At 43.1% G+C, this 12,235-nt stretch overlaps 1 protein-coding gene and 1 long non-coding RNA gene across 13 annotated transcripts in view; one reads left to right on the top strand and one right to left on the bottom strand.

Annotated features, from left to right (window-relative positions):
• The window catches only part of Ica1 (islet cell autoantigen 1), a 141,723-nt gene that overhangs the window by 23,680 nt on the left and 105,808 nt on the right, over positions 1 to 12,235 (top strand). For all 12 annotated transcript variants that reach the window (XM_087901779.1, XM_087901774.1, XM_087901782.1 and 9 more), the window contains exons 4-5: positions 4,411 to 4,483; positions 11,144 to 11,267. In XM_087901779.1, coding sequence (XP_087757905.1) covers positions 4,411 to 4,483; positions 11,144 to 11,267 — 197 coding nt within the window. The remainder of the gene's footprint in view (positions 1 to 4,410; positions 4,484 to 11,143; positions 11,268 to 12,235) is intronic.
• The window catches only part of LOC148117820 (uncharacterized), a 91,989-nt gene continuing 85,546 nt past the window's right edge, over positions 5,793 to 12,235 (bottom strand). Inside the window, exons 5-6 of the long non-coding RNA XR_015736677.1 lie at positions 7,259 to 7,663; positions 5,793 to 6,973 (exon numbers count right to left, since the gene is read on the bottom strand). This is a non-coding gene — a long non-coding RNA (uncharacterized LOC148117820). The remainder of the gene's footprint in view (positions 6,974 to 7,258; positions 7,664 to 12,235) is intronic.

The following is a 12,235-nucleotide window of genomic DNA, read 5'->3' as shown; positions in this document are numbered from 1 at the left end:
TGGCAATCCACTTTCTGAATGTTCCTGACATACCTGGCCTCTGCTTCCCTCCCCTGAATCTTTTTTTTTTCTCCACAAAACTTGTGCTATTCACCCAATGCTCCATCCATTACGGCTTTTCCTCAGATCTCTGGGTACAGCCAGCTAGTTCAGACTTGCCAAAGCAGTTCCGTGGTCTGCCCGGACTCGTTCCCCTACGTCTTTCCTTGACTGACTCATTCTCAGTTCTCACAGCCTAAAAGTCACTTTGAAAAGCCTTACCTCACCATGCTGTTTAAAGTCCCCGACTGTCTACCCACGGAACAGCTGTTCACTAGCACATGGCCCAGCTTCATGGCTCAGAGTACTCATTTCTGCAACAGAAATCCCTCTGGAGGGTAAACAGTCAGTCTAGAACTAAGCTCTTCAGATTCACGGTCCACGGGAAAACCTCAGGTGTAACTTTGTTTACCTACCTTTTCTCCACAAAGAGGTCAAATTCCATGTCCGCATTAATCACCACTGTGTCCCCAACCTGTCCCAGGTACAGTTTCCAACTGGATGACTGTGTAAATAGTCACTATATGTTAGGACAAACAGTATCAGCTCTTAACCCTTTCTTTCCCGTCACCGGACATTGTGCAATTGAAGCTGCCTGGGTACTTTTTCAGGAGAGATTGTACTGTGGAACAGAGAAGAGAGAAGAAGTGTCTTTTCTGATATTTGTATCTAAGTTGTATATGCTTTTCATGTCTCATAGATTTGTTTTTTTAGCAAGCTAGTAAGTATAAGCATTTTCCAAAAAAGTTATACTTGGCATAGTGGTACCCCTGTAATCCCAGCACTCTGAAAGTTGAAGCAGAAGCATTGCCAGTGTGTGCTTCACAGCCAGACCCTGTTTCAACGATATAGTAATTTAATATTTAATTTAATTTGCTACTGTCTTAAACACTACATTTAAATGGAAGTTTTTGCAGCATATTTTTTTAAATAGCTATACTTTCATCTAAACAGCCACTATCTTAGTTCATGCATCCAAAGTATTCGGCCCATGACTTAGTGTTCTGCTCACCAAAAGGATTTCTGTCGCAAAAGGACTAATATAGTTATGAATATTAATAGAGAAACTGGGTCCCTCGGTAGAACATGAGAATGACGTGCAAAGTATTATGGAGTGTTCTCACACTGGATTACCTGCAGAAGGCTAGTTTGCTCTGCTGGCCCAGAAACTTTGTTCCCATACCAAGCTTTCTTGATAGATTAAGAACTGGGGAAGTGTATGATATGTAAGCACATGGCCTGAGTTTGGATCTCCGGAGCTCATGTAGAAGCAGGACACATGGTGAAGGGCAGGCAGAAGCAGTTACATCCTGGGGGCGTGCTGACCAGTGAGTCAGTGAGAGCCCTTGTCTCAGACAATAAGGTCGTGGGCCATTTGATGGTTCAGTGAGTCCGAGTATTTGCTGGACAGTCTGGACAGCTGAACCTTGATCCCCAGAACCCACTGCAGAAGGAGAGAACTGACTCCTGGAAGTAGTTTTCTGACCTCTACTGCACAGTGTGGCACATTCACACTCACACACACACACACACACACACACACACAAATAATGACAAGTTAAATAAAATTTAAAAATATGGTGGTTGCCACGAAGGAAAATAACAACATTGACCTCTAGCCCTCTTACACACATCCAAATATCAAATAAATAAATATAGCCACCTTTAATCCCAGTACTCAGGAGGCAGAAGCAGGAGGATCTCTTGAGTAGAACTCACTCTGTAGACCAGGCTCCAAAGCTACACAGAGAAGCCCTATTTCAAAAAGAAAATCCAAATAAATAAATATAGTGACACTAATGCATTGAGAAGCTAATATATAAATATGCTTGGGTTTGGTCTTTTAGTAGCTGCCAGGGCAGAGGGGACTATTTTGATATGGAAATGCTTGCATTGAGTGTGATTCACAGGTGAATACAGTTGTCAAAACTCACAGAACATTCCAAAGCTGGGCCTTTTATTGCACCTAACTAATGTCTTGATTCTAAAAGGTCAGCAGTAACAATGGACCATATCGTTTCTCCTACGGACTCTGAACATACTTGCTCTTACTTTGGGGGTTTGTGGCCCAGAACACTGCTGTCAGGAGTCTGCAAAAGGAGCAGTTATGATGGTTTTCTGATTTATTTTTAAACAGGGAAAGACTCCCCTCCCCCAAACAGATTGAAGATGTAATTTAATAAATAAGTAAATTTGTTTATTAATAGAATAAAATAAACTTTATTTTATTAAACGTTCTTAAGAATGAATTTTAATCATTTTAAATTCATTCATTACTTTTGTTAGATAATTTGACCATATATAATATAAAGAGATCATCGATTTTTTCACTCAAAAGTTGTAAGTACTTTATGATTACCAAGACATATTTTTATGTTGGCATGACCAATAAACTATATACGAAGAGGAATGGCTCCATGGAGTCAAGATGTCCATCAGCTTTTGTAACTGAACCATCATGGTCCCCGAGTCCACAGACAGGGCTCTGAGAAGTGTGAAGTCTGTGATATTAGTCAGCTTTCTGTTACTTCACAGCTATTGTAGAGGGAAAAGGAGAAACAAGGTTATTTTTGGCTCAAGGTTACTCAGCCCCTTTGCTTTCAGCGATGTTGTGAGGCAGCTTTGTCATGACAGGAACGCCTGGCAGAAGCAACATGTTTGCCTTCTAATAGCCTAGAAATCGAGAGAAGGCCGAGGTCCTAACACCCCTTCGAGGGCATGTTCTCCGTGACCTCACTTCCGTCCACTAAGCTGGGCTCTGGGGAGACATTCACTCTCCAAAGCAAAACATCTATTATTCTTGAGTGCTCTGTTTCTGAAGGAAAGACCAAGGGGTGAACCAAGTTGGGGTTCTCTAAAGGGACAGAACTAGTAGAGAGAACATACGTTAAAGGGGGGTTTATTGGAGTGGCTTTCTGAGGTCTGGCTAGTCCAACAAAGGAAAGAGCAAGAATCAGTGGCTGTCCAGCCCACAGCTGGATGTGTCAACTGGCCTTCAGTCTATGTTAGGATCCTGAAGAAGTAGGTTCTCCACCAGCAAAGGTGGCCCCAGTGTAGTTAGTGTAGATGAACTTGCCAGTGAGGTGAGAACAAGCTGGGAAAAGGCAACAATTTCCTTCTTCCCTGTCCTTTTATGTGGGCTGCCACCAGAAGGTGTGGCCCAGGTTTGGGGTGGGTCTTCCCACCGCATATGATCCAGTCAAAAAAATCTCTCACAGGTGTGCCCAGCCATTTTGGTTTTAACTGATTCCAGATGTAGTCAAGTTGACAAGCAACATTAACCATCACAACTGCCACGAATTCAAATCTAGTTAGATCCTTTTCAGTACATCTCTCCTGCCTTCTCCCTAGGTTTCTTCAGCATGGCTCTAGTGTGGCATGAGGTTGCCTCACTGTGTATTTTGTGATATTACTGGTAGGTAGGTGTTAATGTTTGTTTTTAGCAATGATACTGTTTTAATAGATGTATTCTAAATAGACAGAATTCTTCCAATTAATTTGTGTTTGCTTTATCCAATTGCTTACACATGCTGTAAAATCTATTAGGATCATAAAATAACTTACTGTCATCTTTTAAGTATAATGCTTAGTCTTCAGAAGCTCCATTTTGACAAAGACAGTAAGTGTTAAAGATAACACATTAGGCTAGAATGAATTCTGGGTCTCTGGTGTACCAAGCTCTATACTGGGCCCTACGCTTTTGTTTTGTTTTCCAAGAGTCTGGAGGGAATAACTGTTCTCTAGAACTTAAATAGCAGAGATGGTCAGGCTCAATGGGCACAGATTTTAGGACATTGGTCACTGTATGTGTCACTACATGTGACATCAGGTCGTTGGTCACTGTATGTGTCACTACATGTGACATCAGGTCGTTGGTCACTGTATGTGTCACTACATGTGACATCAGGCCATCAGTCACTGTATGCATCACTACCTGTGACACCAGGCCATTGGTCACTCACTGTGTGCATCACTATATGTGACATCAGGCAATTGGTCACTGTATGTATCACTACATGTGACATCAGGCCGTTGGTCACTGTATGTATCACTACATGTGACATCAAGCAATTGGTCACTGTATGTATCACTACATGTGACATCAGGCCGTTGGTCACTGTATGCATCACTACATGTGACATCAAGCAGTTGGTCACTGTATGTATCACTACATGTGACATCAGGCCTTTGGTCACTGTATGTATCACTACATGTGACATCAGGCCATTGGTCACTGTGTGCTTCACTACATGTAACATCAAATAGGGTCTTGCTTCTAGCAGGAAATGAAGTATTGTGGTTTTATTTATTGTGGTGTATTTTAATTGCACTGTTGTGTGTTTCATAGCATTTTATTGTGTTTTATTGCAGTTATTTCACTCAGTTCAGAGAACCTGTTTGGACTTGTCTAAAGCAATTGTACTCTACCAAAAGAGAATATGTTGTAAGTATGACTTAAGTATGATATTGAGCAAATAGTGAGAAAGGGCAGGCTATTTTTGCTTTAATGTGTCATATCATAAGTTCAGGAACTACTTAGGAGAGGGTATTATGTCGTTGTTCTTTCAAATGTGAGGAAGGTCTCTGCTAGTTCCACCTTCGATTTACTTTGGCTCTTTTCAAAGCGAGTATAAGACTCAGGAAAAATTTTACTGGATCATTCATGAATGCAGACATACTGTTCACTTCCCCAATTATAAATATTCTTTCAGTTTTAGATACTGGACTTTTTGATTTGGGGTTATTTTTATTTGACTTCTTTGTCATTTTGTGTCCATTATTTTTAATGACCAGGTAGGGAAAGGAGGCACGATTAGCTAATTCATTGAATATATTTTGTCAGCAAAACTTCTTCATAAACATATATAATGTACAGAGTTAAAATCCTATCTCATCCATGGGGTTAGGGAGATGACTCAGCAGTAAAGAGCACATGTTCTTCTAGTAGTCCTGAGTTTGGTTCCCAGCACTCACACTGGGCAGACATAGACACATGTAACAACAGTTTCAAGAAATATAGTGCCCTCTTCTGACCTCTGTGGGCACCTGCATCCATATGCTACACACACACACACACACACACAGTCCCAGAATAAAGTGGTCTTCTGATTGTAGCAGGGATTGGCTGTTGGTTTGTGGGTAAGCCATGTCATCACAGCTGAGAAAGGAAGGAAGAGTTCTGCCCTGTCTAGACTGGTCAGGATCCCTACTTTGATAGAGGACTGAAAACAGAACCATTAAAGTGAGGGTGTTGTTTACAGCTGCCATAGAAAAGAAATATAGCAAATTTCTGTGAACTGACATGGGGTGGTTTTTAAGGTAACATTTAAAAGGAAAACAAGCAGATACATATAGCACGGTGCCAGCTATGCAAGGAAAGGGGGGTTAATCAAATGTAAGTGTTTAAAAAGAATACATGCAAGTATGCATAGAGCATGCACGCTATGCTGAAGAAATCCTGGAAAGGTAAATCCCAGTGAAAGGAATTAGATCTCCTTTGAGCAGAAATAGAGTTCATGAGAAAGAAAGCGGAGGTAGGGAAGAGTAAGAGCAGGGCGCAGGAGGTGAGGGCATAGCTTTACCTCAGCAAGGTGTACAGTAATTCTGACTTTTAAAACCATAGTGACATTTTACACACTCACAAAATCCCTAAACCAGAACGTGGCGGCGGGGCAGGGGGGGGAGGTGTAAAGTGGAATAGAGACAGTAGAGACAGGATCTGATGCACTGCAGATAGCATTGCTGGGCTGGCTGGATGAGAAAGAAGAAAATTAGCTTCAACAACTCTAAAGACAGTATCTTTAAGAGGGGAGTAAGGAGCAACACAAGAAGAAATATGTACAAAAGCTGGAGCAGATAATTAATTTATTGATCTTAACTAAATGGACGAGCAATTCTAAAACTACCTTATGTATATGAGAGTAAACAACCAAATGTAGTGTAGCTGAGAACCTGTTTAAAATGAGGTTAAAGGTCAAGGAGTAAGGTGCTATACAGCAAATACATAGCAGGTATTTTCATGGCTATTAACCTGTGCAGATAGATGTGCACAGAAAGGAACACAGATTAACACATGTGCCAGGGTTGGTGTATTTATATCTGTATATCCAGATGCCTCACAGCATCTGAAAGCACCAAGCACTGAGTGCACCTAACACTTAGATCTTGTTTTCTAAATAACCCTTTCTACACCTTTGGGGAAGTGACTGATTTCAGGCCAAGCAAAGGGAAATTGAACATGAATCTGGAATGCCTCAAAGTGCCTGAACCTAAAACATCCTTGAGAAAGGATGGGGAATTAAGGAGCACAGAAGCAAGACTGTAGTCAAAGCCACTTCCAATTCACACAAGAAGATAAATAACAGTAATAGACTATAAATCATAATAAATATTAACTACTGGTTATACTTGTATGGAGATAAATGGACAGGTAGACAGATGGATTGGTGTAAACTAAAAGATAAACCCTTTTTCCCCTGGTCTGGTTTCTGTGCTGTGATAAATGGTGTGACCAAAAGCAACTAGGGGAAGAAAGGGTTTATCTCATCTTACAGCCGACAGTTTGTCATGAAGGGAAGTCAGGGTACAGCCGTGGAGGCAGGAACTGAGACAGAGACCATGGGAAAATGCTGCTTACTGCCTTGCTCTCGCTTTTGCTTTTGCTCAGCCAGCTTTCCTTGGAGCACCTGCCCATGATGGCACCACTTCCACATTAATGCAGGCTTGATTCTTCCACCTTAACCATTGGTCACAGCAATGCCCCCTTAGACCAGTCCGATGGAGGCGACTCCTCAATTGAGGCTTCCTCTTGTAACTCTGGGCTGCTCTTAGACGGTGTCAAAGTCTTAAAATGCAAGAAAGCCGAGGAGCTGTCAGAGCTTGGAGAAGACGGAGACCCAATACCTCACTGCTATGTGGGATCCAGGGCTAAAGTCTGGAACAGAAAAAGAACAATCATGGAAAATCTGGTAACAGTCCAAATAAGGGCTGTACTTTAGTTGATAGAATTGTGTCTGTATTAATTTTCTGAACCTCGTGCCATAATAATATACAGAACATGAGAGGAGAAGCTAGGGAAGGGTGTATCACAATTCTGCATACTGTTGGTATTTTTAAGTGTACCATTATTTTCATAGAGTTGGATCATATTGCTACTTGCTTTAGAACACTGCAGACAAACTTATCACAGCTTATAAAATTAGGAAACATCTAGTCCCACCTTATTCCCTAGGCTCCATTTCCTTTACCTCCCAGGCAGCAGGAGGTCTTTGGCTCTCAGTGTGTTCCTCTGCTCGGAGTGTCATTGCTCTAATAATACCAAGAATGCCACCTTTTGTCCCTCAGAGTTCAGCTGCTGCTAGAGCCTTCCCAATCAAGACCCAGTCTAAAGCAGTCACTGTCTTGCTCAGTTTCTCTGGCACTTTTCCTTTTGTGTCTTGTTTCTGTGATTATGTGTGCTTCATTTTATGTCATCCGCCACTTGAATCTGAGCTCTGGAGGGTTGGGGGACAACCTCTGTCTCCTTCATCACTGCAGAATTCGCTGTAAGTCTGAACCGTTGATTAACAGTTAGGGGAAATGTTTTCATAGTTCTTCAGTGACTTCTTATCGTTCAAGGACGCATCTGAAAATATAACCAGCAACTAAATGTTAGTGGGTTTGTATTTGAAATTTTAGGACCTAGTTAATTGAATCTTTTGAACGAGTGCAGACTTCGAATTTTCTAATATACATGTTGCATGGGAATGACCATCTTGTCTGGGGACAATCCGGCCTTGACTCTTGACAGCTCATGCTCTCTCGGAAGCTCAGGCCAGCACAGAAGGTCAAGCATGTTTGCCACCAAGGTTAATCCCCAAGCGCATGAAGTGACCAAAAATTACTCCTGAAGCCTTCAACCTACATAGGTTATTTAGGAGAGATTCCTGTCGCCAAGTGCACATTCAGGTATGCTGAATTGCTTTCTTTGGGACTCAAGTTAAATGTGTTCATTTTATGTGACTTGAGTCTTTAAGATAAAAAAGGTGACAGTAACCTGCTGTTTTTAGAAGTGAAATGGGAAGTTTCTTTCCATAGGAAGGAAAAGGTTCTTGGTGGAGATGAATGAACCCCATATTAGTCAATGAAGAGACAATACATAAGGCATTGAAAAACATCATACAAACTTTTTTAAGCTACATAAAACTATCACATGGATATCAAACAAGCATTTTAAATGGAATACAGTGTGTGCAGTTGGTGTGGGAGAATTGTCTGTATTCTGTCAATCATATTTTAATAAAACGCTGATTGGCCAGGCAGGCAGTATAGGCGGGAAAGCCAGACAGGAAGTAGGGGTGGAACAAAGAGACTGGGAGTATTCTGAGAAGCAGGAAGCTCCCTCTGCCATTCCTGCCCAGATCACCGAAGAGGCAGCATGTGAGCTGACAGCTGAAAAAGGTACCAAGCCATATGGCTAACATAGATAATGATAATGGATTAATATAAGTTACAAGGACTAATAAGAAGCCTGACGTAATGGGCCAATCAGCTTTATAACTTATAGAGATCTCTGTGTGATCGATTTTCTCTGGGATTTGCCGGCTGTGGGTTACCGGGTGGGAACAGATACCCCAACAAGCCAGCCCTCATGTTACATGCAGCGACAAGGCAAAAATATCAGCTAGTTCATTTCACAAACATTAATTTAGTGCCATGAATATAAGACTCTCTGCTTGACCTGAGAAATACAACGTGTGGATGTAGTCTGTGGAGGCAGAATCGCACGATGAGGTCAGACGCAGACCACCTGCACTCCCAGTCTACGACACTGAGCCCACTGTGGCAGGTGCCAACATATGGGCCCAACGGTCACTGCTGTCCAAAAAAGAGGGGGATTGGCCACTTGTCAGAAGAAATCTTTAAGTGAACTTGGATCTGTGAGGCCGGATCCCTTCTCCTCAGTAGCCCTGACTGACCCCAGTCTCTCAGCCCTTCTACCTCTAGCTTCCCAGTGCTGGGATTATAGGTCTGTGTCACCACAGATGACGTTGGGAACTTGGGTTTTGAGAGAAAAGTGTGAAGAGGGGCATTATCTATCTCATGAAAAGGGGGAGTATCTAAAAGCCCCTTCTCCTGCCTCAGGACTTCCTTCTGCAGTTCCAGGACACTGCTGAACAAGGACTATAGTCACAGTAGGCAAGGAGCAGGGAGTCCTTTGGATATGTGGTTCCCACTCAGCCTTCTGTAGTTGTTGTTGGAGAGGTTGGTACTAACAATAGGGTACAGATTGAAGTGTGGCAAGACTGGTGGGTTGGTGAAATAAATCAACCTTCAATAGACAACAATAGAAACCGATTAGTCTTACTGAGTACACCTTGCATATGAACTGTGTGAAGAACTGGCTTCAAGAGACAAGGGTTGTGAGCAGGGTCGTGCTAGAGCTTCATTCTTGATGAGGGTGTCATGTGATTCCCACCGTGTCGGTGCAGGTGGGCTTATGTGGGCAGTCATGTCGCTGGACCACTGGCGGTTTGGATGGAGTGGACACTGTTCTCTGCTTTGGGAAACTTTAGAAACCACTTGCCTCATAGAAAGTCCCTATTAGGCACCTTTCCCATCTCTCAGTCATGGTCTTCTTGCCCCAGTTTGGAAGACTCCTGAAAACGGACAAGGATTCTAGTGACATTTCAGATGTGGTTACAGAGGGAGATGGGATATGTGTGTGCACCTGTCATCTCAGCATTCAGGGGACGGGGGAGAGGCAGAAGGAACTATAAGGACTGGGAAGTCGAGGCCATCCTGAGCTACATAGCAAGGCTCTGTCTCAAAATGCCAAGATTGGGACTGAAAAGATAGTTGGGTGTGTAAAACAATTGCTTTGCAAGCAACGCAAGAAAACAAATTAACAAGAGGACTTCAGTTTGGATCTCAGCACTCAGAAAGCTAGGTATACCCCCATGTGCTCCAGTTACCCCAGAGCTGGGGTCGGTTGGGAGATGGAGTCAGGAGGATTTCTGGGCTCACTAACTTGTAGCCTAACTCCATGTTTGGTAAGAGACCTGTCTCAAGGGAGTAAACGCAGGGTGGCAGGGCAGGACACCCACCATTTCTCTCTGGCCTCAGTCCATAACTGGTGCCCATATAACATACCATTCAGCTACCTCATTACCAGCGATGCTGCTCAATGGTAGAGTGCTTTTATTGCAAGCACAAGGTCCTGTGTTCAATTCCCAAGCCCTGTGTTTATGGAGCAGATGATGGAGAGTTTGGGTCTCTTTGTGACTGCTTTGTGGATGCTCTTTTTTTTTTAATCACTCTCTAGAATAGGGAGAGTGTTACTATTATAAATAATGATGCTGATCATTTTTGTGGCTGTGTTGCGACCTCCTGAGAATGTACCTTGTACCCCTGAAGGTAAAGAGCAATAGCAAAAGAATCATACAGTCCCCTGACTTTTTATATCTTCTACCAATCAATCTGTAGACAGCATGTGCCAAATCACTATTCTACTAAATTGCCCCCATCTGTACTTGTCTCTAAAAATAAAGCCAAGTTTAAGCATAACCACTTCAGTCTTGGTTCCAGCTCTGTATTTCTAAAATTTACCAAATGGTCAACCCGATGGCCTACCCACCTTCAGTCCCCACTTCCAACTCCACCTTGCTTCATCGTGGTTGAGAGATTTGAGTTGTTGTACAAAGGACGGAATGTAACTCAGACTGCAGAGATCAAAAAGTCAGCAGGAGAGGATAATGGGAGGCAGCCACAAAAGGTCCCCACTGTCAGCTGTGACAAACCCAACTCCTTCATTTCGACTTGAAGCAGCACATTATGGGCTCGCTTTTCAGTACAGAGGTCATTTTCTGGTTCTGATTACAGGGCACCAAACTCACTGACAGATGTATTCAAGTGAATTTGATCTCCTATTGTAAAAGGAAGACCAGCATGGAAGTTAAATGGCTGGGTGGGGGAGGTGGAGAGACTCACCTTGCAGCCTGCCACTTGGATTTAATTTCCTCTAATCTTAGCCTCTGGAGAGAGGGCCTTGGGATTTGTCTCTCTCACTTTCTTTGTCGTAAAAATGCTGGTCATTCTCAGTGCCTTTCCCTGTTTTCTCCATCAGTCCTGTCTCAGGAAGAGAACGAACTGGGAAAATTTCTCCGATCCCAAGGCTTCCAAGATAAAACCAGAGCAGGAAAAATGATGCAAGCCACAGGCAAGGCCCTCTGCTTCTCCTCCCAGCAAAGGTGTGTGACCTTCTTTGGGGCTGTGCTTGAGGGGATCCAGGGAGAATCTCGGACCCACTGCTTCTTAAGGGGAAATCATGCCATCAAAAACGCTTGCGCCTAAGCCTGAGGAGTAACATTCTATACTTAGCTGGTTTCCCACTTCCTTTTGGTTAGATAGCATGTAAGATTAGTTTTCCTCCTTGCTATTTACTCTGTTTTGTCTTCTGCTCCGTGGGAGGCAGTATATACGCCAATCATTGTGAGTGTTTGACCTTCAAGTTGTTCATAACCATCAATCTGGTCCCCCTCAGCATTTGATTAAAGCAAGAGCCTAATGCGCCTGACTTGGAAGGTTCCCGCTCTGCCTCTGGGGGCTAATTAATGGCAAAGATGCCCTGGACCACACTCCTCAGGTCCGTGGTCAGCAGCAGCACCTGGGAGACTGTTAGAACCAGAATCGAGTCCCCACTGCCTACCAACTCCAACTCTACATCACAACCAGATCTACAATTGATCCTGATGTGCATGACAGTTTGACAGTCTCCAGCACAGAGGAAATTGTGGCAGAACGGTTGGATTTCAAAATACACCCGTGACCAATGTTTATGGACGATGTTAAACAATCCTGAGCTTTGTGCTACACAAACTGCTCCTTGTTCCAGAGACACACTACTCACTAACAAGCCCCAGGAAATGTCTCCATTAATATCATGCAGAATTATACCTCAAGAAAGTTTGGCAGGTGGTTTCCAAGATTATTTAAGCTTCAGAAATCCACTTACTCAAGTTGGCCCACCTTCCTCCCTGCCCCTATTTGCCCTAACTGTGGTCCAAGAGCAGGTCATTGATTGACAAACCCCATGAGCATTCCTATGGAAACCCAAAAAAAGATGGAGCTAGAAAAGGTACCAGCAGTATCTATAGGCTTTTTAGTGACCCCACTCTTGGACATTGTGGTTCTTGCTAATGACATTTGGACCCCGGAT

This window comes from Myodes glareolus, chromosome 25 (genome assembly GCF_982192425.1).
Source record: "Myodes glareolus chromosome 25, mMyoGla1.1, whole genome shotgun sequence".
Lineage (NCBI taxonomy): Eukaryota > Metazoa > Chordata > Mammalia > Rodentia > Cricetidae > Myodes > Myodes glareolus.
This window is presented reverse-complemented; position numbering and strand designations above follow the sequence as displayed.